Below are 26295 nucleotides of genomic sequence, written 5' to 3'. Positions count from 1 at the left end.
GATTTTATCAGTTGATAAGAAATCCGTGTTGTATTATCAGCTAACATAGTTGATATTATTGACGAATCATTTAACACAGAATTTTATGTTTTTATTATAATATTGCATAATGCATGCACGTCCCAGGAGCTTAAAAATCACAAAAGTTTACATAATCTCAAAAGGAGATTTGGCGATAACACATATACACGTTTAATATAATATAAACATTGTTTTGGTGCTAACCACAGTGATAAATAGACAACCACTGCATAACAGACCCCATCAATGAAATTGAAATGAAGCCAGAACTGAATTTACTGTCATTATACTTTTCAAAGAAATGTAAAATTAAACGAATTGTCGTAATAAAAACATTTAAATGATGCTAACAAGAATTTAAGTAGGTTTTTAATGTGTTTGAATTGAAGTATTCTAAATTATTATTAGTTGGTCATAAAATATTTTATTATTTTTTAAGATCTTTCAAAAAATTCGCTTTTAAGAAAATTGTTTTAGTTATAAGAAAAAAACATTGAACTAAAAGAATATCAATGATTTAATTGATAAATTTTCATTTTAATTGCTAATAGTTATCTAATATAAAGTAAGAAAATGTACTTAACGCATAAAAATAATTATTAATTAATAAATAAAATAGGTTTTATAGAACTTATTTATAAATAAAAAACAATTGGTCAATTGATTTTTAATCATTTGATTATAATGAATTTTAATAACTTGTGTCATATGTAAGAATAGAGACATGTTGTGACGCAACCTATCAATCAGTAGTCGTCTTAGCGCTGATGTTCAGATGTGCTGATTGTTATTAGTATCTGGATGGGTGATCATACGGAAACTTTAACAGTCACATACACATTGCTCTTACACAGGCTTCCTTGGCCGTATTGAGGTTTCGTCAGGAAGACAGTCAGTGTAAAAAACCTGTTATATCATAAGATACAGAAGATCCTAAATAGTTGGAATAAAAGCTATGGAAATGATGATGATGACAAATATCAAAAATACATTTTTTCAGCTTCTATCCAAAGTTGAGAAGGTGTTGGTTTTACCATGATGTGTGTTTTTTAATATTTTTGGCTAATATGAAAAACTGCTACACATAATCACTGAAAAAACATTTAAATGACATTCATTAGAAAGTTTTATGCAACGTCGTGTAGTTAAAAATAATTATTATTTTTAAATTAAAATATGAAAAACAGTATAAAAAAAGAAATTTTTTTTTTCATTTTTAGATTTATACTTGCGAAGTTCTTTATCTAGAATATCGATATGTGAATAAGTATAAGGTATGACAAATAAAACTTGTATCAAACATGTCTAACCTTATCCTAACATGTATAATTATGTCTTAAATTTACATATTATACACATATTTAGAAATGTTTTTCAGGAGGGGAGGTTGAAAAAATTATTATGATTTAGTAATTACTTTTGATGACATTTTATTTTGTTCGAAATTATTCTTTAAAAATCATTTTTAGTGAAGAATTAATGTCATTGCATTAATTTCGAGAGGGGATCGCGCTTCATGAACCCCCTTCATAAATACGTCCATGAGTTTTATTAAAAAGTTTCTTCGAATAAAAGCAGGTAGCAGAAATGCTACGAGGTATATTAATTATACAAAGGTATGATATCAGCTATCTTTTGAAAGGCCGAAGCCCCAAAAAGTTGTTTTAAAGCATTTAATCGGATTGAGTGTATTGCCACGAGAAAAACAACACCCACACATTCTTTAACCGATTTATTAATTATAAAAAATTACAGTTTCCACATGTTTTTTATACTTGAAACTATTCGACATAATATTAATCTGCCGCCATTAATTACACATAAAAATTTTTAACTATCTTAAGATGAAATCTATCCAACAATTTACTAAAAACTAACTTAACCTTGATCCTTGACCAACATATTTCTGGCTGAGTCACCAACGGATAGTTTTGAATAAAGTTATTTTTTGACGAATTTGTTATCATACTTATTGTAAGCTAACAAGGACAATTTTTATAAAAAAAAAAGTTTGCAATATAGATTATTCTCATTATTTCGGGCTTCTAGTTCATCCTAAAACCTCTGTATTAAAAACGCAATATTATAATTTAGATTTGTCAAATAAGTAATTTGTTATTTAAATTCGCTAGAAAAATATGTGTGTGTGTGTGTGTGAGCGGCGGAAAAATAATTAACGTACCTTACTAATGTCAACATTAAACTTGGAGCTTTACCTTATGTACACAGTTGACATTATAACAGACGAGAAACAATACAATGTAAGCAATTTCCTGAATTATAATTTATGCAGTCAGTTACACTGTTGACGTGTTAAAAACTGATTTACAAGTTGCAAAGTTAAAACAAACTTTCGTTTCGAGAAGATCAAACGATTCCTCACTAAGTTTTGTCCAATACCTAATATGATTAAGTAATGAAATAAAAACGTTCAGGTGCTTCGACACGCCCTTTGAATCCATCACTTAACAAATCTTATCGCATCGATTACTAAACACAGGCCGGTGGTATAACAGCTGTATATAATAGCGCACAGTCACGTCTGGGCAACACAACAAACCTTTCCCCTCTTCCAGTCTTAATGGTGTTTGCAAAAAATCTACTAGGTTCCCCACCTCATCGCTTCGAATGATTAAACAAAACATTCTTCCAAGAAAAAAAACGATTGTATAAATACTGAAAATATTTGCCCAACAAGCATACACAACAATATGTTAACGCAATCCGTCGCTCCTTAATGAACTGCGACCACTATTTTTGCGCTTAACAGGTTAGGAGGAAAATGTTCGACTCGAGATACATCAGACTAATACGGTCATTAAACAAACACGTCTCATTTGTTATTTGATATTCAATTTTTCTAATAGTCGAGTTGAAAAATTACTTCTAATGGTTCACAATTAATTTGACTTGCTCTTCAGTTACTAACAAACGTGCCGAATTCAGCCAAACAAAAAATAATAATAATTCGACGGTCTAATACTTTTTTTGTTTTCGGTGTCGAAGGGCGAGTAGCTTAAAGTTTTTAATAGTTCACTTTTTTAATTTTTCAAATTTTAGACAACGCCTGTAGGATGGAATAAATGCGCAAAGATTATTTGTTCACATCCCTTCGAACTTGTAAGCATCAGGTCATAACCAGTAGTTCATTCAAGATTTTTCGAGTGCACAGCAAAATAAAAAAATAACATCTCAACGTGTTTCTGGATGTGTATAAATAATATTATGAGCCCCCGTGTTGTGAAATGCGGCCTAACGCATGTGCCAAGTGTGGAAAATATATCAACTCTTGTTGCTTTTTTCACACAATTTAGTCGTAAAAAAAAAACATTTATACGCTTGTATTGTGATGAATGTGTATACGAAATGGTTCGCGTATATGTACATGCCAACTCGCAATAATAACATCGTAAAGCGCATTTTTCTTTTACCTGAGAGCGTACGTCAATAATTTACACTCACTTGTGTTTTTTTTCTGCGCTTCTGACAGTGACCTATACACTAGAAAAGGGTATGGGTCCCTCTAACGGAGGGAAGAAAAGGAAGACGGGCAAGTCATGTTTCAAAACATCACACCGCTGCCGACGCGGCGTCGCCGTTTCTTCCTTTTTTACGCGTCAAAAAGGGTCTATATATATATATATATATACTGTGAACTATCTTGCCCTATTTTTCCTTTTGTAAGTTCCTGTCATTTAGGCGTCGCTCGTCCGCCCCCTCAATGCAATGTATACGTAAAGCCAACACCGTTTGCACGGGGAGAGCTTTCCACGAATCGGACTGTAACAATAACATTAGGACATCGAATCGATCGATTCAATTAACGATTACACAAACGAATTTAATTATTATATTTACGGTGTTACTGTAAGCGGCGGTGATTTTTATTCATTCGAGTGTCGAGGTTTTTGGATTAAGCAACACAATAGGTAGAATAATGATTATTTATTTTTGTGGCAATCGATGACGATTACTTTAATAAAACAAATGGCTCCATTACTGACCATTACTAGACGTTCAATAGAAGATTATTATAATATTTTTAATTATTCTGATATTGAACATGAATTTATTCAAGGAATAACAAGTTTCATTACTGAATAAGAAGACTAACACTTTGACACAGATATAATTACTCAATAGCGTACTTACACATTAACTATTTAATTCTATTGGCACATGTAATAAATTCTAATAATATTATACACGAATTATACCATAAAAAATGGTAGGTTCATATAAAAACATAAATTAATCACTAAAAATTCAGTATACTTTATTACAACGCAGTAAAGAAAAACTTCAAAATTGTCCGCAAGTCGGTGATGCCGGAAACTTAACCGCATTGATAACTTTGGCCGCAGTGGCATGCCAGTTAATGATAGTTTTCTGAGACGCTATTTGTTTCTGACAGCAGCTGTACGACTGCTTAACAAACGACGCGGTGATACCGAAATCGCTTAAACTTTTACTGACTAACTGTAAGTACCGCTTAGTGTTGGGGGACATGGCTTCACTAATGGCTGACGATACGAGATCATTGCCGGTGATGTTTTGAGCGACGGCTGCAGATGAACATGGATCGATGTCCGCGCGACGTGCCGGTCTTTGCTTATCGTCTGGTTGTAGAACAGAAGGAGGGGTAGACGGGATAGTGGCGGATGTCGAACACGGTGGTGCGTCTTCGATATCGTCCGGTAAGTCGTGCGCTAATATAACGTCGCTCACAGTCAGTCGCGTCTCGCTCACGTCAACCACTGTGTCGTCTACTGTGCGCGTTTGAAAGAACGTATTCCGGACAAACTTAAAAAACGGAATGATGACGAAGGTAAACAAGCGTTTCATGAGCGCGAAAGCTCGTCCTATCCATTGAAAGGGTTGAGGCGGCGGTGTAGTTGCCGTGGGATCGTCGATGTCTTCGTATACCACTTGACGCCTGTTTTTGGCCGCTGTACCGTTTGACCGTATTCGTTTCACGGTTCGTTGTTCGTCACTGCTCGCGACAGTCGCATTTCCGCTAGTGGTAGTACCGTTTTGCCGCGACGTTACCGGTTCCACCACTGAACCAGTCATGTACAATCCGTACACTTGCAATCGGTTCAGACAGGGTGCGTTATCATCACCCACTATCCCATAGCCTGTCCCCTGCAATTTCCAAACATCCATTGTTGTCTGTAAAAACATAATGAGAAATTATTATTTTTTTAACGTTTTATAGGCCCATTAAGGGCCATAGCGGCCTCCCCCAAAGGAGGTGATTTTTTAAACATTAATATTCCGGGACGAATGGTGGTTAGTCCGACGCCGTAAATAACTATAAAAGCAGAATAACTGTAAAATAATAATTGCTAAAAGCACCTTAGTTTAAATGTAAAAATCATTTAATTTAGCTGATAACTCTAGATATTGCGCTTTCTTTTAAATAATTTTTCAGAGTACTTAAACTTCATGTCGTTTTAGAAAAAAAGTTTCTATCATCTGGCATGGAGTTTTGCTCATGAAATTAAAAAGTGGAGCAAGTGGATTCTGAAACCAAATGACTCATTGCATGATTTTTTTTTACATTTGGCCTCGAAAATTTGTATCGGACAATGATAAAAATTGGCCGTTCCTCCAAAATAGAAACTATGTTATAGTTTTGTCTCCGAGGATATATTGTTCCAAAAAATATACTGAAGTTACAAAACATGACTGAATCATCGAAAATAAAAATTGAACATCAATATATTTATTAATATTTTGAATCAATTGCTGTACAATCAAAATCAACTGAACAGAGTGTTAGCGGTCCATTAAACCAAATTGTTACAGTCACCATGACATTGTTTACTCAACTGTATACTAATTATTGTACTTCAGGCATGAGCAAATGTTAAAGGGTAGAGGGTATGATATCTACACAAAGGAACATTTCACGTGTATTGTTTGGTTACATTAATAAATGAAATATAATTAAAAAAAAAAAATCGTTTAATAGTTAGCACGGAAATATAAAAACGCAAACGATAAGTCTTAAATGGAAGATGCCCAGGTCACTGCTAAATTATAACAACATGCATAAATGTGTTAATATATTTTATTTGCTTGTAAACAATAATAGTGTTTTATTTTTTGTGCGTCTATGTGTGAGGTTGTGTGTGTGTGTGTGTGTTTGATGGAAAATATAAAATAATACCGGAACAAATGGGTCACGATATTGTGCTTGAAGTACCGTATAAATAGTATTGCTGCCAGTAGGTATACAAACAAATGAAGTCGATATTTTGCGATGAAGTTACGAGATAAACACGTGTTGGAACGTGTCTTTCCATACGTTAGTCAAATGAAGCCAATTAGTATAAATGTCCAATGGATTTCAATTTTGCCCCGAACGCAAAAATTGCTTGCCCCAAGTTCCAGTTCTTTCATTTTGGTTAGATTAATTGACATATGCACCCAGTGAGATTGTTTAAAAACTAAGTCATGTTTACACTACATAACCAACGTTTGTGTATTAAATGACGTTAAAATAGATATAATTTTTTAATCAAACTTGGGGTTTCTGACTTTTTAAATTACGCGTGTAATATTATAATATAATATAAAATATACACAGAGACAAACTTAAAATATTGGGCAAAGTTTGCCAAATCGGAATTTTCTACCGGGGGCTTTATCCCAACTAGCCTCTGAATATTACGTACTGTAACGAATTGATATTTCAGGAACAATTTTTGATTCAAAATCAAATTTTGGATTATAACTTTTTAAGCTCAACAAATGTATTCAATAACGGTTTAGTTTTGATTTAAAATATTCGGTTGTATTCGGTTTCCAGATTAGTATCATCTGAACTATTATTAATATTGTGTAGCACAAGAAGCTACAAAATGAGTATTTCCAATAATCCATAATAATAATTAAAACCCGAAACAAACAGTTGATTAGTTGAGTTATTTAGAATATAATTTAATTATATCAAAAAGCAAACAGATAAATGACCAAGAAAAATGCGAGCTCTTTAAACAATGCACGGGACAATTTTAAGTCCGTTCAACTTTAATTCAATGTTAACGCGTCTATGACTCATTGTTTCAAAAATAAATCATTTCGAGAAATCCAAAAAATATCAATGCTGATAGAGTGACAATTAAGTTTGAAATTTTTAATTAAATTTTACAGTAATAACTTAGGTTGAAAATTATATAAGTTGTAGACGTTTATAAAATATATTGCAGTTGTCAATGAACACATGCGACTTGTGGACTACTGCCAAATTGTTATATTCAATCATGATTGCTATGAGAATTAGTACCAGAAGTTTGGTTGACGGATATAATTAATTTGACATGGAAGTAACATGTTAAATATGTACAAAAAAAAAAGGTTTTTGTACTCGATAGTCGAGAAAAATTTTTCTCAATAACGTCTCAGGTTTATGTCTATACACCAAAATCAGAAGAATCTTAGAGCATATTCATACCCTCCCAACCACATTAATTACTGAATAATATGTATTAATATTCAAATATGTACGTTTTAGTGAACGAACAAATTCATTATTATTTTCTTTTAGTTGTAGGTAGGCTTTAACTTTTGAAATGGTCTTTTCCTTAGGTATTAAAAATAAAAAAATTAAAACTCTTTAGTATTCATAAACATTATTGTAAAAGTAGTAGTAGTAATTCTGTAGATTAGTCTCGGACACATATTACTCGAACAAATCGCACGATAAAATTTACATATCTTTATGTTGTACTGTGTAAACTCGAAAGTGGTAATTTTTTCTAACATCTGTTTACGAGAAAAGCAACACGATTTTATCTCATCTTGTAATTGATTAGCTTTCTTAATGTGTAGTAATTTTGTACAGTCGTGGGTCCAGTGCACATATACGGAAACGGAGAATTTAGAGTAAAAAAATATTACAACTACACATACCACAAATGAAATGATACATTTGCACACGACACACAAGGTCACCCCTATCCTCCCTTTTTATTCATACTTGATGATTATAAAAGGGTTAAAATGTTCGAGGGCGAAAAAAACCGTACAAAAAGAACATTTTTTGAGAGTTAAAATGTAAATCTTAAAGATTGGCCATTTAGAAGGGGAAAAAAGAAATATTCAGACAATTGCAGTCTGTGACGTAAACATTCATAACTCACATTTACTTTGACGCAGATATTAAAGTAATAAAATATTCTCGCATTTTCACTTAATGTGCTTAAATTTTTTTACGGTCAACTGTTAATCATAATATTCAATACTGAATTATTATCTTTATTAGCGTCGGTCATTTATTTCATTTCATTTGTTACTATTGACTGTTCCAGTGACGCTGGTTAATATTTAAACTAAAAATTTGTAAGTATCAATACGTACACGACTTGGTGTACAAATCATTGGTACTTAAAAACGAGTAACTAATCATCGACTGTTTTTCATGGAGTATCGATTAAATAATAGTGTTTGTTTAATAACAATTGCTAATTGAAATTATTCAGTGTAAAAACCTGCTGGTGTTAAATAATTATTTAAAAACAAACGTTAACATTTCGGATAGTTTAAATATCATTTTGACTATTCCTTTGCATCCTCTGTAATTACGTTTAGAACCTTTACTTCATATCAATAACGTTATTCTACAGCGTTAATAAAAATGTTCAACGCATGTATCATAAAGAAATGAGTAGCTCGGGGTTTTTCAGTTATACAAAGCAAACAAAAATTATCGCAACAAAAAGGTACACGTGAAATGAGATTAATAAATCATGTTAAACCGTCGAGATGTTTAAAGTGTAGGCGTTGGCCGAGGCCTGGTGAAAATACATATTTTAATTAATCCGCAAACTGTTAGTTGGCATACAATCAAGAACTGAAACTTCCAACTAAATGAAAAAATATATAAATCACAAAGACTTTCTAACGATTTTATAAGTATGTTAATTTGACGAAACAGTTTTCAAACAATAAACATAATACCTGTTAACCGTAAGATGAATAATAACACACAATAGACGGACGGCATGTGGGTACACTCAACGCTGATGCCTAAAAGAGATTTATGTGTCTTCCGTTAAATTGTGTGTCCACACGCATCATAATACTTACCGGCACCTATGTAATAACTATTTTGGGCCAATGCGAAGATAATTACTTACGTCACTGCTTCCTTCGTCGGACGGTAGCTGTCCTACTGAATGAATTTTCACGTTCACGAACATGGCCCAAACACCAGTGGAACTTTTTAACTGGAAACACAGATGATTCCACTGACCTTTGGTCAACCGAACGTTTTCCGATGCAACGACTTTGCCCTTGATAGTCACACGCACAATCTGTTTAGATTTGACGTGCAGCCGCCATAAGATTACCGTGTCTTGTTTATTATCTAAATGCACACGAAATGTAAGAAAGTCGAACAACTTTCTAATGGACGTTCAAGTGATATACGTATTACACATGCTTACTATTCAGACGGAAAATAGTCTGAGAGTGAGAGATATTTGTCATTTTAATCCAAGTGCACACTGTAAAGTCTGTCATGTCGTATGACACATTACTGAATTGTATGTACTGAAATCAAAGAAGAAAAAAACGTATAGGAAATTATAATAAGGACTTTTTAACAGCATAAATGTAACATTATTAGTGTATAAATGTAAATCATTATTACGTGTTGATAAAATAGTATGTCTATGTTTCATCATCAACCGTTAGACACGTAACAAGTAGGAACAGAGTATTCACATAAGTTTGTCGAAGAAACATTGATATTATTGAATAATATGCTAAATAATTGATTTTATCACTCTGATTAATAATTAGTGATTGTATTCATAGGTATAAAAATTAAGTGTTTCTTTTTTGTCTGTCAATGAAAATTCTTAGCACTCACTAGAACGATTTTACTGATTAATACGTCCAAAGAACCCAATTTAAACTCGTTGAATCTATTGTCACAGAAAATTAGAAAAGAACCCTCAATTTTAGAAATTTATAAAAATGTTTCAAAATCGTCATAAAATATTGCATTTTCAAAATATATTTTCTGCATTATAAAACTTCTATAACTTAAACAAATGTCTGATCCTAATGAAATTTTAATAGAGTATATTAATCACAATAAACTTTCTTTTGGTTTGCTTTTTGTATATTTAGTGCAAAACAATATCCAATAAAGTTTAACAAGTATTTAATATTTTTATGAAATTTTAAAATGTATAAAAATTGTAAAATGAAATATAAACAAATTATAGTAAAATATATCAGACTCGCATGGAGGCGTTTTTTTCGATAATGATGTAAATCACTGTCAGATTATCTATACTTTTCCCATCTATGCTTGCGAACCCACTGTACTGGTTTTTTTATATATCAGTTAATACAATCTTATATTAATTTAATATAAGATATGTATCTTATCTTATAAATTTGAGGGTAAAGCTTTTTCGATTTTAATTGCACTTATTTAAATAATTGTATTTAATTTGTATAAATACATATATAAATGTTTGTGAATGTGATAATTGCCTAGATTCCAAGGAAAAATAAAAAAATAAAATAATTAACTATATAACGGATATTAGTATGAAATGCATCACTTTTATATTTTTTTCTGGTGTCGTTTCTGATTTTATGTCATTATAATTTTTAAATTTACTTTTTAATATTTAATAGATTTTGCAGTATTCATTTTAAATTAGATTTATATAATTCTTATGTATATTATCTACGGACGAGTTATACTAACATAGTAACATAAATTACTTGACATAAAAGTGTAAACAAACACACACAGCCTGTATGAAAATATAGTATTTATAATTCTAAGTCACCAAATAGGTAATTACTTAGAAAGCTATTTACTCATCTACTCGTAAGTCAAATAATTTTTTTTGTTGATTTTTTAAAACATCTTGTCACAATAAATAGATATTGCACAACCAGCTAAATTATCATTCATTTAGCAGTTGCGATAATTAAGTAAGGACCGAAAAGTTATTTAATATATACTAGTTATCAATGACAATATCTTATACATTTTAATTATTATTCAATAACCTCAATGTATTAAAGATGTGTACTTTCGATTGCGTGTTTCCATCTGATTGTCAGTTTTGTTTATCTATACTTGTACATGATGATTCGACAACTTTAATTCATTCACACGCAACGTGTTAAAGTGGTTTTCATTTCATTAACATAATTCTAAATCTCTTTACAATAAATATGTCATAAACGTTCAAGTATTACTTATTAACATAGATAAAGGAAGAAAATGTTACATTACAACATATACATTGTATTGTAACAGATTTTTAAAACATCAAAAAGAGTGAGAGTATGTGTTCTAAGGAACAATTCAGTTTCTATTTTTTTAAGTTGCAAGATTAAACTCGAAAAAAAGTTATGATATAAAATTATTAAAGAAATAACACTTTTAAGCGGATTTCATTCGCAGTTCTAAATTACTAATTTTCATAATATTTGATATTTTGTTATAAATTATGCTTGGGGCATTATTAGTAATTTATAATGGGGGGACACAAATAAAATGTTTTAATTGACAAACTACCATCAAAATTTTGTTACTAATTTTGAGCTGATTTCAAGCAAAATAAAAGATCAACAAACGTTTTTATATCAACGCTGTATGGTCAATAGGAGGCACATGCCGCCCCTCTAAATACACCACTGAATTAAGCTAAGCGTGAACCGTGTTTTTACTAGGCTATATTTATAACAAGTATGAAAGAAACGTTCATAAAATAAATGTACACATAAGCAAAACTGATCTAACATGTAACACCTAATGTCTGATAACATTTTTTAATACGATGATATCTTAAAATATATTACCACTTTTATACTAAGACTGGAGGAGTAGTGTGGTTCATAAATGCCAAGAGATAAAAATAATCAGACTAATGCTTCACCTCCAAAAATTTTAGTAAAGTGTTAATAGATACCAAAATACCAGTTCAGAATTTATTGATGACCGGTCATATTTTTAGTTGAACTATTTCTTTGTTTTTAAACAAGTTATACATAAATGTTTCTATTTAAAAATCTTAAATGTATACTATTTTAAAAACGAGAGAGGGGGAAAGGACCAAATTTTTTTTTAACTGTAGAATATAGATTATTATTTACTTTTGAAAAAAAAAAATCATAATAATATTATAATTTTAAAGTTATTTGCATGAGCATAGATAATAAATCTTCTTGTATATAATTTAAGCAATACTATAAAACAACTCATCTTTAATTTTTAAATAGCTATTTATTTATTTGAAACCAACTTTTTATAATTTTTGCAAAGCAATAAAATAACACCAGTTAATACAATTATAATAGTGGTTGAGGAATCTTTTACTTAAAACACTCAAACTCGAAATATGCCACTTTTTAAAACGTATTTAAATATTTCGCTATATTCCATTAAATTCTCTGGCAATTTAGCAATACAATCAATATTTTATCAACTAATTGAAACAAAATATGGATCGTCATTAATTTTACGAATATAGAATGCTTTAAGAGCTGTTAGCATTTAAACAAATATTTAGGTCACGGGAAAGAGCCGTGTTGGAGTAGTGTTTTTAGATGAAAGTAATATTAACTTTAACACCCCTTTTAGTGAGTAACGATTAAAGTTGTAAGGGTTAAAAAAGGTCAACTTGTATTACCGAAATTGCTGTCTTAAAAAATAACAAATATGTCAAAAGTCTAATCAGTGTTATGATTAATTGAAAAAAAAAGTTTTACGTTTAACGAAATTTATTTAGTAGGTGTTTCAAAATTAGGAGCATAGTTTCTAACATTCAACTGTCATCAATGAATGAATTGACTTTTTTGGTATAGTTTGCAAATAAAAAGGACAGTTTATTTAACAAAAAAAATTTGGCTAACGCACTGAAGAAAACTAAAATTTGATAATCAATTTTGTTGCTCTACTATATTCTTAAAAACATCTCATCACTATTATACTATTATTTTTATATGAATGCTAAATTATACCTTACCTGAATTATGTTTGTAGGTGTCATTTCTACTTTGTGACCATTGATCGTTTCAGGAAGTGCTTCTGCAGAGCTCACTACAGCAAAATAAACCAAAATAAACAGCACCGTAGTCATTACGTTGATTTAATTTCACTTGGCGAGTACACGCGGATACTCTTGATCGACCGGAAGATTGTCGCCGTCGTACCTTTACCAAACGACTACCATGCAAGTCTGCATAACACATTGAGTAAGTATCCGAATACAAGCCGTCAGTTACAATGGGGAGGTATTCCACCAGATCCATTCACATTGTGAAACACATGCACAGGCATTATCTATTAAATAATAATAATAATAATAATGTTTTTGAGCTATTACGATTTCCACACCGCAGCCACCACTGCCGTTGGCGTATCTGATCGCCCTAACAGAAGTGAAAGTACATTATGTTTTTTCTTTTTTTTCGCGCTGTCGATAAGTGTAGTACGTACTTATACGACCATTGACAACGGTTGTAGCGGACACGTTTTTATCACTATAGTAGTACTCCTTTGTCACAATATGCAAATCACTCGAAATCAATAAGATTCATCGTCAACTAAAATGTTGCTCGAACGCGTTGTCATTTGACTAATTCGGGTCATAAAACTAAACTTCCTCAAAAATCAATATCCGCATTTCGTTCGATCACAAAAAAATGTATTATTTTAATAGCTCATTTGTTCTTCGTTGTTACCGATAAGAGTTCATTACGTCGCACAGTTAAAGAGTTACACATAGCGAACATGGACAATTCTAAATGCGAACAAAAAAATAGTGTCTCCAGTCAAAATACATTTTGTAATTAATTAAAATTTGTTATAGCGCAGAGTAGTCATACTCGTTCCTCTTCAATATAAAACTATTTTATCAATCGCTTTTGTAATATTTATCGTCTCCACCTATTGATTGATCATAAAACTAATTGTTTTTAGGTTAATTAACGTGAAAGTGAAGAACCTTTGAATAGAAATTCGGCATATTTTTATAGATTACAAAACAATTATGCAATCGGCTCATTCCGTCCTTTCCGGTAGATTTACCATTTACGGTTGTTTCATTCATCTTTGATTTCATACATATATGACATACTTGCTGTTACAGTTTACTAATACACTAATAACATATAATATAATATTAAACACGTCCACAATAGTTGAAGGTCTTCGGATAAAACTCGACGAACAGTGGAAAATCAATGTGGGCGAAGTAGTTGTTTAATCCAATAAACTTTTGTTAACGATGACCATTGTTGTAGTCTATTATTGTTTTCGTCATGGACAACAGCCATTGGGCTGACAAAGAAAAAAACGTAAGTAAATTTTTATAAATTTGAAATCCTCGTGTAAACTTATGTTACGGCGCCGCGTATAGGCAATTTTGGATTGCACCGAACATTTGATTCCTATAATCCGAATTTTGTTTGAAATCATTTTACGAGTTCATTGTTTTAGAAATAAATAGTTTATAAAATGAACAATATCTACATTTCCACTAGACATACATACAAGATGGTTTAATTAAAAAATGTTGTGTTTTAAGCGTCAATTATTATTCTCCTTTTGTTTTAGCATTTACTGAATAACTTTAGTAATTAAATGCAGAAACATTTTAGAGAACCTAAAATAAAACTGACGAGAAGCAATATATATTAATATAACAACAGTGAAGTTAAACGCTCATATTTGGTAATTGCTGTTATGTTTACAAATAACGTGTACCCCACAGCTTCAAGCTTCTAAATTAATCTAATGAATATCTGAAGCTAAAGATTATACTATTTTATTAACCATTAACAGACTGTTGTTCTCATCGTACGGTCTCGTTTAATCGTAAAATTACTATGAGGCGTTTTAAAAAAACTGACCATCAATCGTTTTATATACAATACCTAATTATTGTATTTTTCATATTGAAATTTTCAACAACATTGTCTGTGATTATGATTTTTACTCCCAATGCGTTCCTATCTTGCATAAATTCACTCGGTGTGTTTTGGTTTGTGGCCTGAATTCCATTTAAATTCAGTGTCGAGTGCCAACAGCCGTCAAAACTGCGTACACCGCGAGTCATGTCAGATCCGACTTGACATTGACTGTGCATACTATCCGTAATATCTACGTGTAGAAATGTCTAGTCTATTCTGAAATGTTTAATGTACACGTGTGATTATATGTGACACGTTTATGTATCATTTCAATTCAATAATATAAGGTTATCTTATTTTTTACATTCTAAAAATGCAAAGTTAAAAGCAAACCGATACCTCACAATTTATACACGTCATAAACGACTTTTGTTTTTATTAAAAGAAATGAATCGTTTTATCATTTGTATAGGTGTAAAAAAATGCCATAGAACAGTTTTATATTGTAATTTCCGCGAATTGGGAATATTTACGATAACTTTATTTGAAAATTGCACAATCCTTTGAAATGCCTGCTCGACATTTTAGCATAAAAAATATATACAGTGTTCAGTAAGTAAGGAAACGTGTATCTATTGTTCTCATTGTTTGTAGTAATTCACCTGTTTTCTTACTTACTGAACACTCTGTACATATAACTATTATAACAATTGGACATAAAAATATTTTAATCAATTTCAATGTTTTGAATTTAAATTGAAAAGAGTAGAATTATGCTTAAAGATTGTCAGCCATTATATATTGGCGAATTAGCCAGAAGTATCTAAGTACGTCGCTGATTACGGCGTCGTTAATTAAAAATACATGGTGACATAATAAGTTCTATAATTGCTTTAGGATGAAGTCGACCTGGATGAAGTGTTGCCTATTGTCGGCGAATTCGGACGATATCAAAAACTATTATTGTGGCTAGTTTGTCTGCCTGCTTGTATTCCTTGCGGCTTCGGTGCCTTCAATCAACTTTTTATGTCCGACGTACCACCTTACTGGTGCAAAGTACCACAATTGACCAATTTCACTGCTGAGCAGAGGCGATTAATTTATGAAAGAGTGAGCCCAGCTAAGATTTTTCGATGAGATAGTAGTTAAATATTTAAGCAAAAATATATCAGTAATATGAGCAAAACGAGTCTTTTGGTAGTGTTTAGTTAAAACAAAATTATTCAATATTATAACTGACATATTAAACTGGCATAAATATCTTACCACGAAAAACTTTCTTTTTAAGACTCATAAAAATTAAAGTTTTGTTTATACATTTTTTCATTGGAAATAATTGACACATTGTTATTATTGTTGTCTTTCGAATCATATTTTATTTCTTACAGGTTTATTCACAGCTTGATCGTATACACACACCTTTCGGTTTCTCATTTTAGTCTCCCCAATAATAATTGTATAAATCTATTGTCTCCAAGTATATTTTTTATTGTCCGGCTATTGAGGTATTGGAGTGTTGTTGACAGACTCGCATGATAAATTATTTTTATATTGCAACGATGTTGGCCAATAATTTAATCGAATTATTACTCGAAAAAATGCCGTAACAAATAAAAGTAAAAATAATTAAAATTGGGTTATATTTGTTGACGGTTTTAGAGTAACAATACTGCAGTAAGAAATGGATGCATGAGATATGCTGTTAATTGGACAGATATCCTAATGATGACGGGTAACAATTATGGTTTACAACAACTTGTGAATGAAAGTTGGCCCGTTGAAAAATGTTTGGATGGCTGGGAATATGACACCACTTACGTAAAATCTTCTATCGTAATTGACGTGAGAACTATTAAAAATTTTAAGTAAAAATATTTACCAAAATATTTCGAGTCCCACTAAGTTTGTATTATCGCACCTATGATTTTTTTTCATTCTTGTTGACACGTTTTTATGAAATATTTATGACATAAATATAAAAATAGTAATTGGATTACTATTTTTATGATATGCATTTTTTTGAATATATTTTAATCACTTGATATGAGATAAACAAATTAATATTAGCAATTACTTTTGTAAAAATAATGATAATTATTACAAATACTATAGATAAAGTATCAATATTCAGTGAAAACTCAATGAAGATTTTATTTATTGTAAAGCAAAAAAGAAATACAAACTTACTAGACTATAGTTGTTATGATTGTGTCGAGTTGTACAGGAATATTGCTCTTTAACTAATTTTCAAATAGATTTTGGGACTTCTGAAGAAGGGTACTTTTAAATTTTTTTAAAATACTTTAACAATTGATTTTATCCATAAATGTTATAATTTAATATTTAATACTGTTATATATAAAATGAGAAATTGAGTTTAAAAAGCACTGAATATTTTTAAATTATTATCTATTATTACTGCTAATTACGTATTAAGTAACTTAAATTTACGTTTTAGATAAATTATCATCAGTAGTTTTGAATTTTTAAAATATTGTAAAAACACAATAGTGTGGCACACAGTAGTATTATGCATATACTATAAGATTATCAGAAATTTGAATGAATACACAAAACGTTAATTGACTTTTTTGTAACCAAATTAGCGATACATAAAAAAATGATAACGAAATAAGTATTATAATTTGTGGGTTAAACCAAATAATAGTAACTACTTTTCTAAACCACAAATTATCGTATTTGATTTCTGACTAGCAGCAGTAAGTTGTTGTGTGAAACCAAATGGAATCAAATATTTTTATTCTTTGTGATAATTTCTTCCGCGTAATTACTAAAATAGGATTTATAGATATAAATAATATAAAAATACATACCGGTAAATATAAAGTAACAGCTCATATTTTACAGTTGACGATGAAGACAACGCTAGTCAACTATACAGCAAAATTCGTTTCCTGCAGGCGTGATAAACGTGCGTGACGAGAGTAATGACATGTAGTCGAGATCAGTAATTCTATGAACTAATTCTTAAAAACTAAAAAAAATTAGTCTGATAAATCATTTGTAAACAAATCCGGATTAAAACTTAAATTAATTGGTATAATGTAAAAATAATACAACTCGAAGACATATGGATTTATTATTATGTATAATATTTGCAATGGTAGCCATTAACTAGTTAATTTTTTTTTTTTTATAGACTTTTGAGCATAACTAATTTCATTTTCTGTTCAAATAACTTAGCTTTTTCAATTAATTAGTTAAAATAACAGTTAAGCTAAATTCTAAATTTCATAAAAAATGTTTGTCTGCATACGTGGTTAAATTAAAAAAAAAAAATCGAATTTTCCCTTATACTAAATAGTACATTTATAAAACATAAATATAATTTTCAGAATCTTTCAAGTGGGTAATTTTGAACTTGAAGACTGATTTCACTAGAAAAATCAGAAAAAAAATACTTTTATTTTTATATATATATTATAGTTAAAAAGTACTTAGAAATTATGATTAAAATTCGCTTAATAATATTTATGTCTAACAATAAAGTAAAATAGAAAATTTAAATAAACAATGTATTTATAATTCATTTTATATAAGAGCTAAGTTATTTAGACACTATGAATTTACTAATGTTTTATGTTGATTATTTTTAGTTTGATTTAGTATGCGACAGAGATATTTATCCTACCTTTGGATTAGCAGCTCTTAATATAGGCGGACCAATCGGTGTATATTTTTTCGGAGTCTTAAATGATAGGTTAGTCGAATTATAAAAATTACTATTTGCATTATTTACAATACAACCTATAGTTTTGATGTTAAACATCTGTACGGTTACTCACGCCAGAATACAAGCTTGTCAACTTAAATGACTACTATATTGCATATTCCTCAAGTTTATTTGTATTTTTTTTCAGATACGGTCGTAGAAAGTCATATTTTTTGTGTTTAGCCACTTTGATCATTGGCAGTCTATTGACGGCAAGCGCGAAAAATTTTTGGTGGTGGGCTGTTTCCAGAATGATTGTCGGGTTAACTATACCAGCGGTTTATCAAATACCATTCATTATTTGTAAGAAAAAATAAAAAGCCATTTATTTTAGCTAATAAACATGTTTATAATAAGTCTATAACAATAGCAGAATATCGTTACCTAATATCATAAACTTTACTAATTTCGTCGAAAAGATTCTTACTAAACAAAACTTGGTTTTATTGCGTATTTCTGATTTATACCATTTAATAGAACTTAGATTTTTTTTGTGTGTGAAATTAAGTCTAATGTGAATGAGTTATTAAATTGTCAAAGATTTTTGCAATAATTTATGCTAAACTTTAAAAATTCGAAATCAATGAAGCGCCAATTAAATTTGTTGATATATTTACCGAATAAGTAATGATAACTTACACTATTATTATTTAACTTGTTAAAAAAGATCAAATAAATTTTTCATTATAAAACAAAGATTTTTATAGTTTCATAATTTTTTTATTTTAAGCTCTAGAGTTGGTTGGTCCCAATTACAGATCTTTCATTACGGTTATGACTTGTATGTTTTACACACTGGGACTAGTACTATTATCTGGAATCACTTATTATGTGCGCAATTGGACGTACCTTGCTTTGGTTACTTCAGCGCCATTTATTATTTATTTTATATACTGGTGGCAAGTTAGAATTACAACAACTATTTAAAGCGCACAACATACACTTGACAGTTGGTACCCATTTTTCAGGTTCTTACCAGAATCACCTAGATGGCTTTTGGCCAAAGGTCGACTTGAGGAGGCGCTTAAAATTCTCGAAACTTTAGCTAAAACTAACGGAGCAGTACTTCCAGAATCGTTCAAACAAAAATTAAAAGTATGCGTGTTCAAAATGTCATAAAAAAATTCTAATGTCTGTTATCCAATAGCAAAAAATGATGATGGAGAGAACGTTAAGTGAAGAGCGGCGTTTAAGAAATGGACCAGGTGTAATGGCTTTATGTCGTACACCTAACATGCGCTTGAAAACAATTTTGATAACATTTAATTGGTTAGCTAAAATAAATTTCCTTAAACAATGAATTTATTCAACTTATTTAATTTTTACTGTACATAGGTTTGCAAATGATATGGTTTACGTGGGATTGAGCTATTATGGCCCGTCTCTTGGTCAAAATCAATATCTGAGTTTTTTACTATCTTCCCTAGTAGAAGTGCCAAGCTATCTTGTGTGTTGGCTATTAATGGATAGATGGGGAAGAAGGTGGCCTTTATGTTTAGCAATGACGCTAAGTGGTTTAAGTTGTATCATTACCGTCATTTTACCTACAGGTAAGATTTTAAATAGTCTACTAAAAAGATTTAAAAAATCACTTACATTTAATTATTTTCTTATACGTCATAATTAAAGTAATACTAAATTTCTCTTCTTGTATACAAAACTTCCTGGTTTAAAATTTATTGATTAACTAAAAAAAAAAAATTTTAGTTAATTAATAAATTAAGAAAAAATTTAATTTTTAATCTATATAATTTAGTTAAGAATTCGTCTTGTATAACAAATTATAAATATAACTATGAGTAATTAATTTGGTAAAAGATATTTTTACTATCATTAAAAAAATATATTTTTGTAATATGAATTCATTAGTGCTGTATAGTTTCCGAATAGTTGAACTTAGTTGTATATTTTTAGTACTAGAGAGCGCTTAATGTATTTTATTGTTTTTCAATTAGAAATAATTGTTTAATTAATTTAATTATTGTTATTATTTAACATAACATCCATGCAATAGTCTCACTAAAAGGCTGTGATCTCTCTAAAAAAAAAAAATTATTATTGAAGTATATTTCATTTTAGACGAAAACTTATGCTAAATTTCATTACAGCTTCAAAAAACATTTTTACAACACAGCTTATAAATAACAAAAAATACTCTTGTAATTCTAATAGCTTAAAAATATACAATGCATCTAATCTGTTGATAAAATCAATTTTTATAATTAAAATTGGTATTTCGGTTTATTTAATTCTCAAAAAATTCAAAATTTTTGAAGATTAAATTAAGACGATTTTTTAAATTAAATTTAATAGTATCATGTTCTTAAATTAAAGTAAATCCAAAATAGACATATAAGGTTAATTTAGATAATAATATAATAGTATAAAATAAGTTTTGTAGTTTCAATTTTGTTTATTATAATAAAATTAATTATTTTTGCTAAAAACAATGTCTAATTAAGTTTAATTTACAGATGCAGTTATAACTACTTTGGTTCTTTTCTTATTTTCTAAATTTACTATATCTGCTTCTTTTCTAATAATTTATCCCTTTGCTGGAGAACTTTATCCTACACAATTGCGAGGGATTGGAATCGGAACATCAGCTTACATTGCGGGTCTTGGATTGATCTTAATACCGTTCATTAATTACTTGGTGAGACCACATATTCAAACTAAGGTTAAAATAAAACACTTAAGATACTAAGGAAGTGAATTGTATGTTTTTATAATTTATATTAACTATGAATATTTTATGGAAATCAGCACCGGCTGAAGGTAAAATCATAAATACTGTCTATTATACGAGACGTCACATTTTAATGTCTTTGCGTATAAAATACCATAAAGTTCAGAGTACCTGTAAGACTTAACAAAACAACTGTTCACCTCTTGAAAAAGCCTTTAACTTTTATTTAAAATGAAAAATTAAAGCTGAAAGAAAATAGTCATTTGTTTAAGGACATATTATCTAATAACACTGATGACTAAGAGAATAACAAATTTAGAGCAGTGTTGCAAAAAAAGAAAGTTTTAATAGAATAAAACAAAACATATATATTTTTGCTATTTTAATGTTTTCAACATAAGATTTGTTTAAAATACTTTATTGTACTGTTAAATAACAGTATAATAGAATAGAATAATGTTAAGTAAACTAATAAAATGTAAAACCATTAACACAGGCATAAAATATCTTACGAATATAATCCCTTTAGTTATCGACTTAATTACTTAATAGGGACAGACAAAAATTAAAAGCTTTCATTGTCATAGAAGTTATATTTACCAACATATTTATTTATAGTTATATCTATATTTATTTTAACTTTGCATGTATTAAAATTAAGCTATACTAATTAATTGCAATATAGTAAAACAAAGAAAATTTAAACAAAAATATCGACAAGCAACTAATACTTTTATTGAGTTTTAATAAGTACTTTACAAAAATAAAACTGATATAATAACGTTATGTCTAAATATTATTAAACTTAAGCATTTATGGTTAAACATTTTAACAGATATAACCTATAATAATATTATCAAAAAATTATCATTTCTTATCACTATTATAAACTCGCCAAATTTCGGTTATAATAATGTTAAGATATTATAAAATGATTAAAATATAATTTTAACCTTTTTTTAATTCTGGTTTAAAATATTTTACATACAAATTGTTTTAAACACGTAAAAGGCATGTTTTAATTACCTNTTATATTTTAACCTTTTTTTAATTCTGGTTTAAAATATTTTACATACAAATTGTTTTAAACACGTAAAAGGCATGTTTTAATTACCTCGTTTAAAACATTTTGCAACCCTGATTGCGGGTATAATTGTATTATTGAAAAAAATGTTGCACATTGAGATCGTACTATAGTTGATAATTGACAATGATTAATCTCTTCTACAATAAACGCTTCTATGCGAATAAGTTAAATTTCATAGTTTGTATACTTATAGTTTAACAATTTCTATGATTAAAATTTCACTCGAATATTAAGTACTGTATATGCTTTGACTTTTAGCCACTCATACTAGAACAATAACCGATGCAATTTTATTTCTAATATTATAGTACACTTCAAAATTTATAATTTTATAAAGGTTAGAAGTTATTAAGTCATTTCAGAAATTTTCAAAAATCGTGTCGAAATACTTGCGTACGTGGTCTCTTTTAAACCGTTAATGTATTTAAGTTTGTCATAAGATTTAAAAAAAAACACATCAAAAGAAAGCTTTTTGATTCTAGTATTCTTTATTAAAATTCCATTTGGATCAGTATTTTATTTAATAATTACACACCAGTATTAAAATGTAGAAAAAATATTTTGAAAATTCAATTATTTACAGTATTTTTTAAGATATTTATTCATTTTTCTAAAATTAAGGATTTTTTTTTAATATTAAATATTAGCCCCCTCAAAAATTTAATTCTAGTTGCATCTATGGATACATCACTAGCATATTATTTAATAAAATAAATGTTTGTATATAATTTTTGTGTAAATACTCTTGTTACCTTTTTTGCTTTGCATAGAAGCTTTTAGCATTATTTTATAATGAAACTGATTTTAATATTTTGGAGGATAGTCATAAGCATTGTCAGAATTTTTTTGATAGAATAAAATCATAGATTTTATTTCTTTAGCGTGCTAAAAAAATAACATAAATAAAAATATAATCTTTTCAGTAAGTATATATTTCATTTCATATAGCTAGTTTTGTAACGGCATTTTAATGTTTATATGTGTATACAATACTAAATTCGTTTTTAAAGCGTAATATTTCTTATGTTTCCTTTCCATTGACTTATACTATTTTACTTCGGTATGTGTGCCAAAATAACAACCGACGATTATCAAAATAGCGATTAGACACAACAAATACAGGTTATGTATTAGAGTTAATAAACAATCATTTAATTTTTTTTTAATAGTTTGAACGATTCAAATAAAAAAACTAGAACAATAATGGCATAAGGTCAAAAACCTAAACAAATGAAATATAACACTTAAAGAACTAGTAAATACAAAAAAAATAAATCATTGATTTGAATTTTATTGTATGGTGGTATATAAAATATACATAATAAATATAGTAGCTATATGAGTCGCATAATAATACAATGTTAGTACGAAAAAAATAATAGGCACATTGTAAAATAAAAAAAAAATTTTTGTGACTTAATGGTCAAGTCAAATGATACATTTAAAACTAATAAATTGTTCAATCATGCTAAGCAAATGAAAGTCTCTAAAGAGTGAAAGAGGTATTCTTATGTTTACGTTAAGTTAGATTAAATAATAATTTATTATTAAAATTATTAGTTTTTTTAAATTTATACACAAGAGGTTTAAACGGAGTATTTGAAGACCCAAAACTATACATTTATGACCTTTAGATTGTCAGGGTCACTAGTATTATCCTTTGATAATGTCATCGTACATTATATACATAGGTGCGAATTTAATCTAACTTAATTCACTTTTTATTAATAAGTAATTTGTTATTTTAAAATTGAAAAACTGGTCTTGAAATGCTAAATTATATAAAAAACGGTAGCACAGTGGGGTCGCGGCACAGTATTAGTGTGGCATAGATTTAATCTGACAGTGATTAAAATCACTATCATAAGAAACCCTTCGATGCAAATCTGTAGATAGTGTTTAATTTTAAGAAATTGGTGGATTATTGAAAAACAAAATTCTAACTCAAAAAAATTACGGAAAAATTGCAAAAAAATCATTGTCACGGGCAATGATTTTTACTGTATCAACAAACGTTCGTCGTATTCGTTTTTTGATAAAATTGGCAATTTAAGCAGATTTAAATGTTAAAATTAATTTTTTCGACTTTAAAGAAAAAAAAAATTGAAATAAGTTTAACATTATATTCTATGTCAATTAAATATATATAATATTCATGAAAATCAGTGTACCCCCTTATAAGGTTTTTTAAAATAAAATATAATACAGTACTAAGAATTTTAACACAAAAATAGCATGTTTTTTAACTACGGAAACCATTTGCACATAGAAGATAAGTCATCGGGATAAATTTTTTTTTTGAACATATACATTAGCTTTATTTTTACATATGTTTAAAGCTCAGAGTATTACCGGAACATTTTCAAAACTTAAGTTGAAAAAGTTAAATTTTTGTGCAGAAGGTGCTATTTTGAATCCCCCCTGTGGACAGATAAAGAATCACATTTTCAAAAAATTTATATCAAATGAAAGAAAAATATCTAAGGTTTCAATATCAAAAAGAATCGTTTTTATTTGTTTATTTTTCAATAAGTTATGGCAATTTTTAGAGAAAAAAAAAAATGAAAAAAATGTCGAAATTTACCGATTTTAAAAATTGTAATTTTTTGGGGGATTTTCATTATTTACGGGGAATGAGGGTAAAATTTTTAATTTTTGAGGATAATGTCTTGAACTAGATACAATTTGTGATCTTTTAACGTATCGTTGAGAAAAATCAGTCCAGTAAGAGCTGAGAAAAAGTAGTGACAGACACAAAAAAAAAAAAAATAAACACATTATGGTAAAATTAATACCTTCTCAGCTTTGCAACGAAACTAAAAATGATTTTATCAGAATATAGTAACACTATTATACGATATGGATGCAAAACAAGGTATACAGCTTAATGAATTTGTTAATAAAAGTTGGGCTTCTATAAAAAGTTTAGAATCCAGATCAAAGACAGATTCCTAAAATGTTTGAATTTTAAAATTGATCCAACTAGTTTTTTCCTTCACCTAAGACCTTGTGATGAGCTCAATTTAACACGGGCCGGCAGCTGTGTTAATCGAATATGTAGATTTAATTTAAGAATACATTTTTCTTTAGGGACGCGAAAACCTAGTTTTACCACTTCTCATCATGGGCATACTTTCAGTCATAGGCGGAATTACAGGCCTTAGACTACCAGAAACATTGCATTATAAATTGCCACAGTCTGTAGAAGAAGGCGAAGAATTTGGAAAAAATTGGACAATGAATGATTGTTTGAATTGTATACCTAAGAAGTAATAATGGTTCATCTTTATTCTTAATTACATCGATTGCTACAGAATGAAATTTTACTTTCAGGCCAGTCGAACGCTCTAGTTCCTATGATGATTTGACAGAAAATTTGGAGATGTTACAAACACCAGAACTGAGTAGACTTACTGGAAATACAAACCGCCGATCCCGGTTTACAAGACAGCCGAGCACTATGGAAACTCCATTGGATTCCGCTGGTGTAGTTAAAATGACTTGTTGGTTTTGATTTCTGATAATTTTTAATTAGTGATAATTGATGAAATGGTAAAAATCTATACATACTTAAACGTATTAACTTAAATGATGTTACTTAGAATAGTTTTAATTTGTCGTAAACCTACTGTAGTTGTTATTTGTGATTAATTGATTTAAACAATGTTTTTGTACAAATTGTTTATGTAAAAAAATCTATTAATGTTGTGAAAAATAAAGCTATTTAATCGAATTTCATTTTAAAACGTTCACTTTTAATATTGATAAAATCAATATATTTTCATTATCCCGTTATATTATTTTAAATGGCGTTACTAATATTTGAATATCACCCTAAAATAGATGGAATTAAATAACTTGAGT

At 29.0% G+C, this 26295-nt stretch overlaps 2 protein-coding genes across 6 annotated transcripts; one reads left to right on the top strand and one right to left on the bottom strand.

Moving 5' to 3' along the window:
- Positions 1 to 520: 520 nt before the first annotated feature.
- LOC126898403 (uncharacterized) lies at positions 521 to 13175 on the bottom strand. Of its 2 annotated transcripts, XM_050672401.1 has the most exons (5): positions 13035 to 13175; positions 9477 to 9582; positions 9168 to 9397; positions 4297 to 5193; positions 521 to 1112 (listed from the first exon to the last, which is right to left on the bottom strand). In XM_050672401.1, exons 1-4 carry the CDS (start codon positions 13146 to 13148, stop codon positions 4324 to 4326), a joined length of 1320 nt encoding a protein of 439 aa, XP_050528358.1. In that variant the 5' UTR covers positions 13149 to 13175; the 3' UTR covers positions 521 to 1112; positions 4297 to 4323. The 2 variants fall into 2 exon arrangements, with proteins under 2 accessions (XP_050528358.1, XP_050528357.1); XM_050672400.1 differs by lacking the exon at positions 521 to 1112 and having other exon boundaries at positions 3952 to 5193.
- On the top strand, positions 13162 to 26146 carry LOC126898396 (carcinine transporter). 4 transcript variants are annotated; one of them, XM_050672389.1, is made up of 13 exons: positions 13162 to 13263; positions 13991 to 14367; positions 15820 to 16032; positions 16582 to 16764; positions 18540 to 18643; positions 18804 to 18958; positions 19386 to 19554; positions 19624 to 19750; positions 19803 to 19924; positions 19991 to 20205; positions 21130 to 21311; positions 25522 to 25700; positions 25765 to 26144. In XM_050672389.1, exons 2-13 carry the CDS (start codon positions 14332 to 14334, stop codon positions 25943 to 25945), a joined length of 1866 nt encoding a protein of 621 aa, XP_050528346.1. In that variant the 5' UTR covers positions 13162 to 13263; positions 13991 to 14331; the 3' UTR covers positions 25946 to 26144. The 4 variants fall into 4 exon arrangements, with proteins under 4 accessions (XP_050528346.1, XP_050528349.1, XP_050528348.1 ...); XM_050672390.1 differs by lacking the exon at positions 13162 to 13263 and adding an exon at positions 13718 to 13856; XM_050672392.1 differs by lacking the exon at positions 16582 to 16764 and having other exon boundaries at positions 25765 to 26146.
- Positions 26147 to 26295: the final 149 nt, after the last annotated feature.

Source organism: Daktulosphaira vitifoliae, unplaced genomic scaffold, assembly GCF_025091365.1.
Source record: "Daktulosphaira vitifoliae isolate Bord-2020 unplaced genomic scaffold, ASM2509136v1 Scaffold_2, whole genome shotgun sequence".
In the NCBI taxonomy this organism is placed as follows: Eukaryota; Metazoa; Arthropoda; class Insecta; order Hemiptera; family Phylloxeridae; genus Daktulosphaira; species Daktulosphaira vitifoliae.
This window is presented reverse-complemented; position numbering and strand designations above follow the sequence as displayed.

What these genes read in the sequence shown, in the direction of transcription:
- LOC126898403 (XM_050672401.1), bottom strand. Translation starts at nt 13,148, where the DNA reads ATGACTACGGTGCTGTTTATTTTGGTTTATTTTGCTGTAGTGAGCTCT. An exon ending in GACTATTTTCCGTCTGAATA is followed by an intron (nt 9,398 to 9,476) that starts GTAAGCATGTGT and finishes GTGTGCATTTAG; the next exon opens with ATAATAAACAAGACACGGTA. An exon ending in CCGACGAAGGAAGCAGTGAC is followed by an intron (nt 5,194 to 9,167) that starts GTAAGTAATTAT and finishes ATGTTTTTACAG; the next exon opens with ACAACAATGGATGTTTGGAA.
- LOC126898396 (XM_050672389.1), top strand. Translation starts at nt 14,332, where the DNA reads ATGGACAACAGCCATTGGGCTGACAAAGAAAAAAAC. An exon ending in GGCGATTAATTTATGAAAGA is followed by an intron (nt 16,033 to 16,581) that starts GTGAGCCCAGCT and finishes TGACGGTTTTAG; the next exon opens with AGTAACAATACTGCAGTAAG. An exon ending in TACCGTCATTTTACCTACAG is followed by an intron (nt 20,206 to 21,129) that starts GTAAGATTTTAA and finishes TTTAATTTACAG; the next exon opens with ATGCAGTTATAACTACTTTG.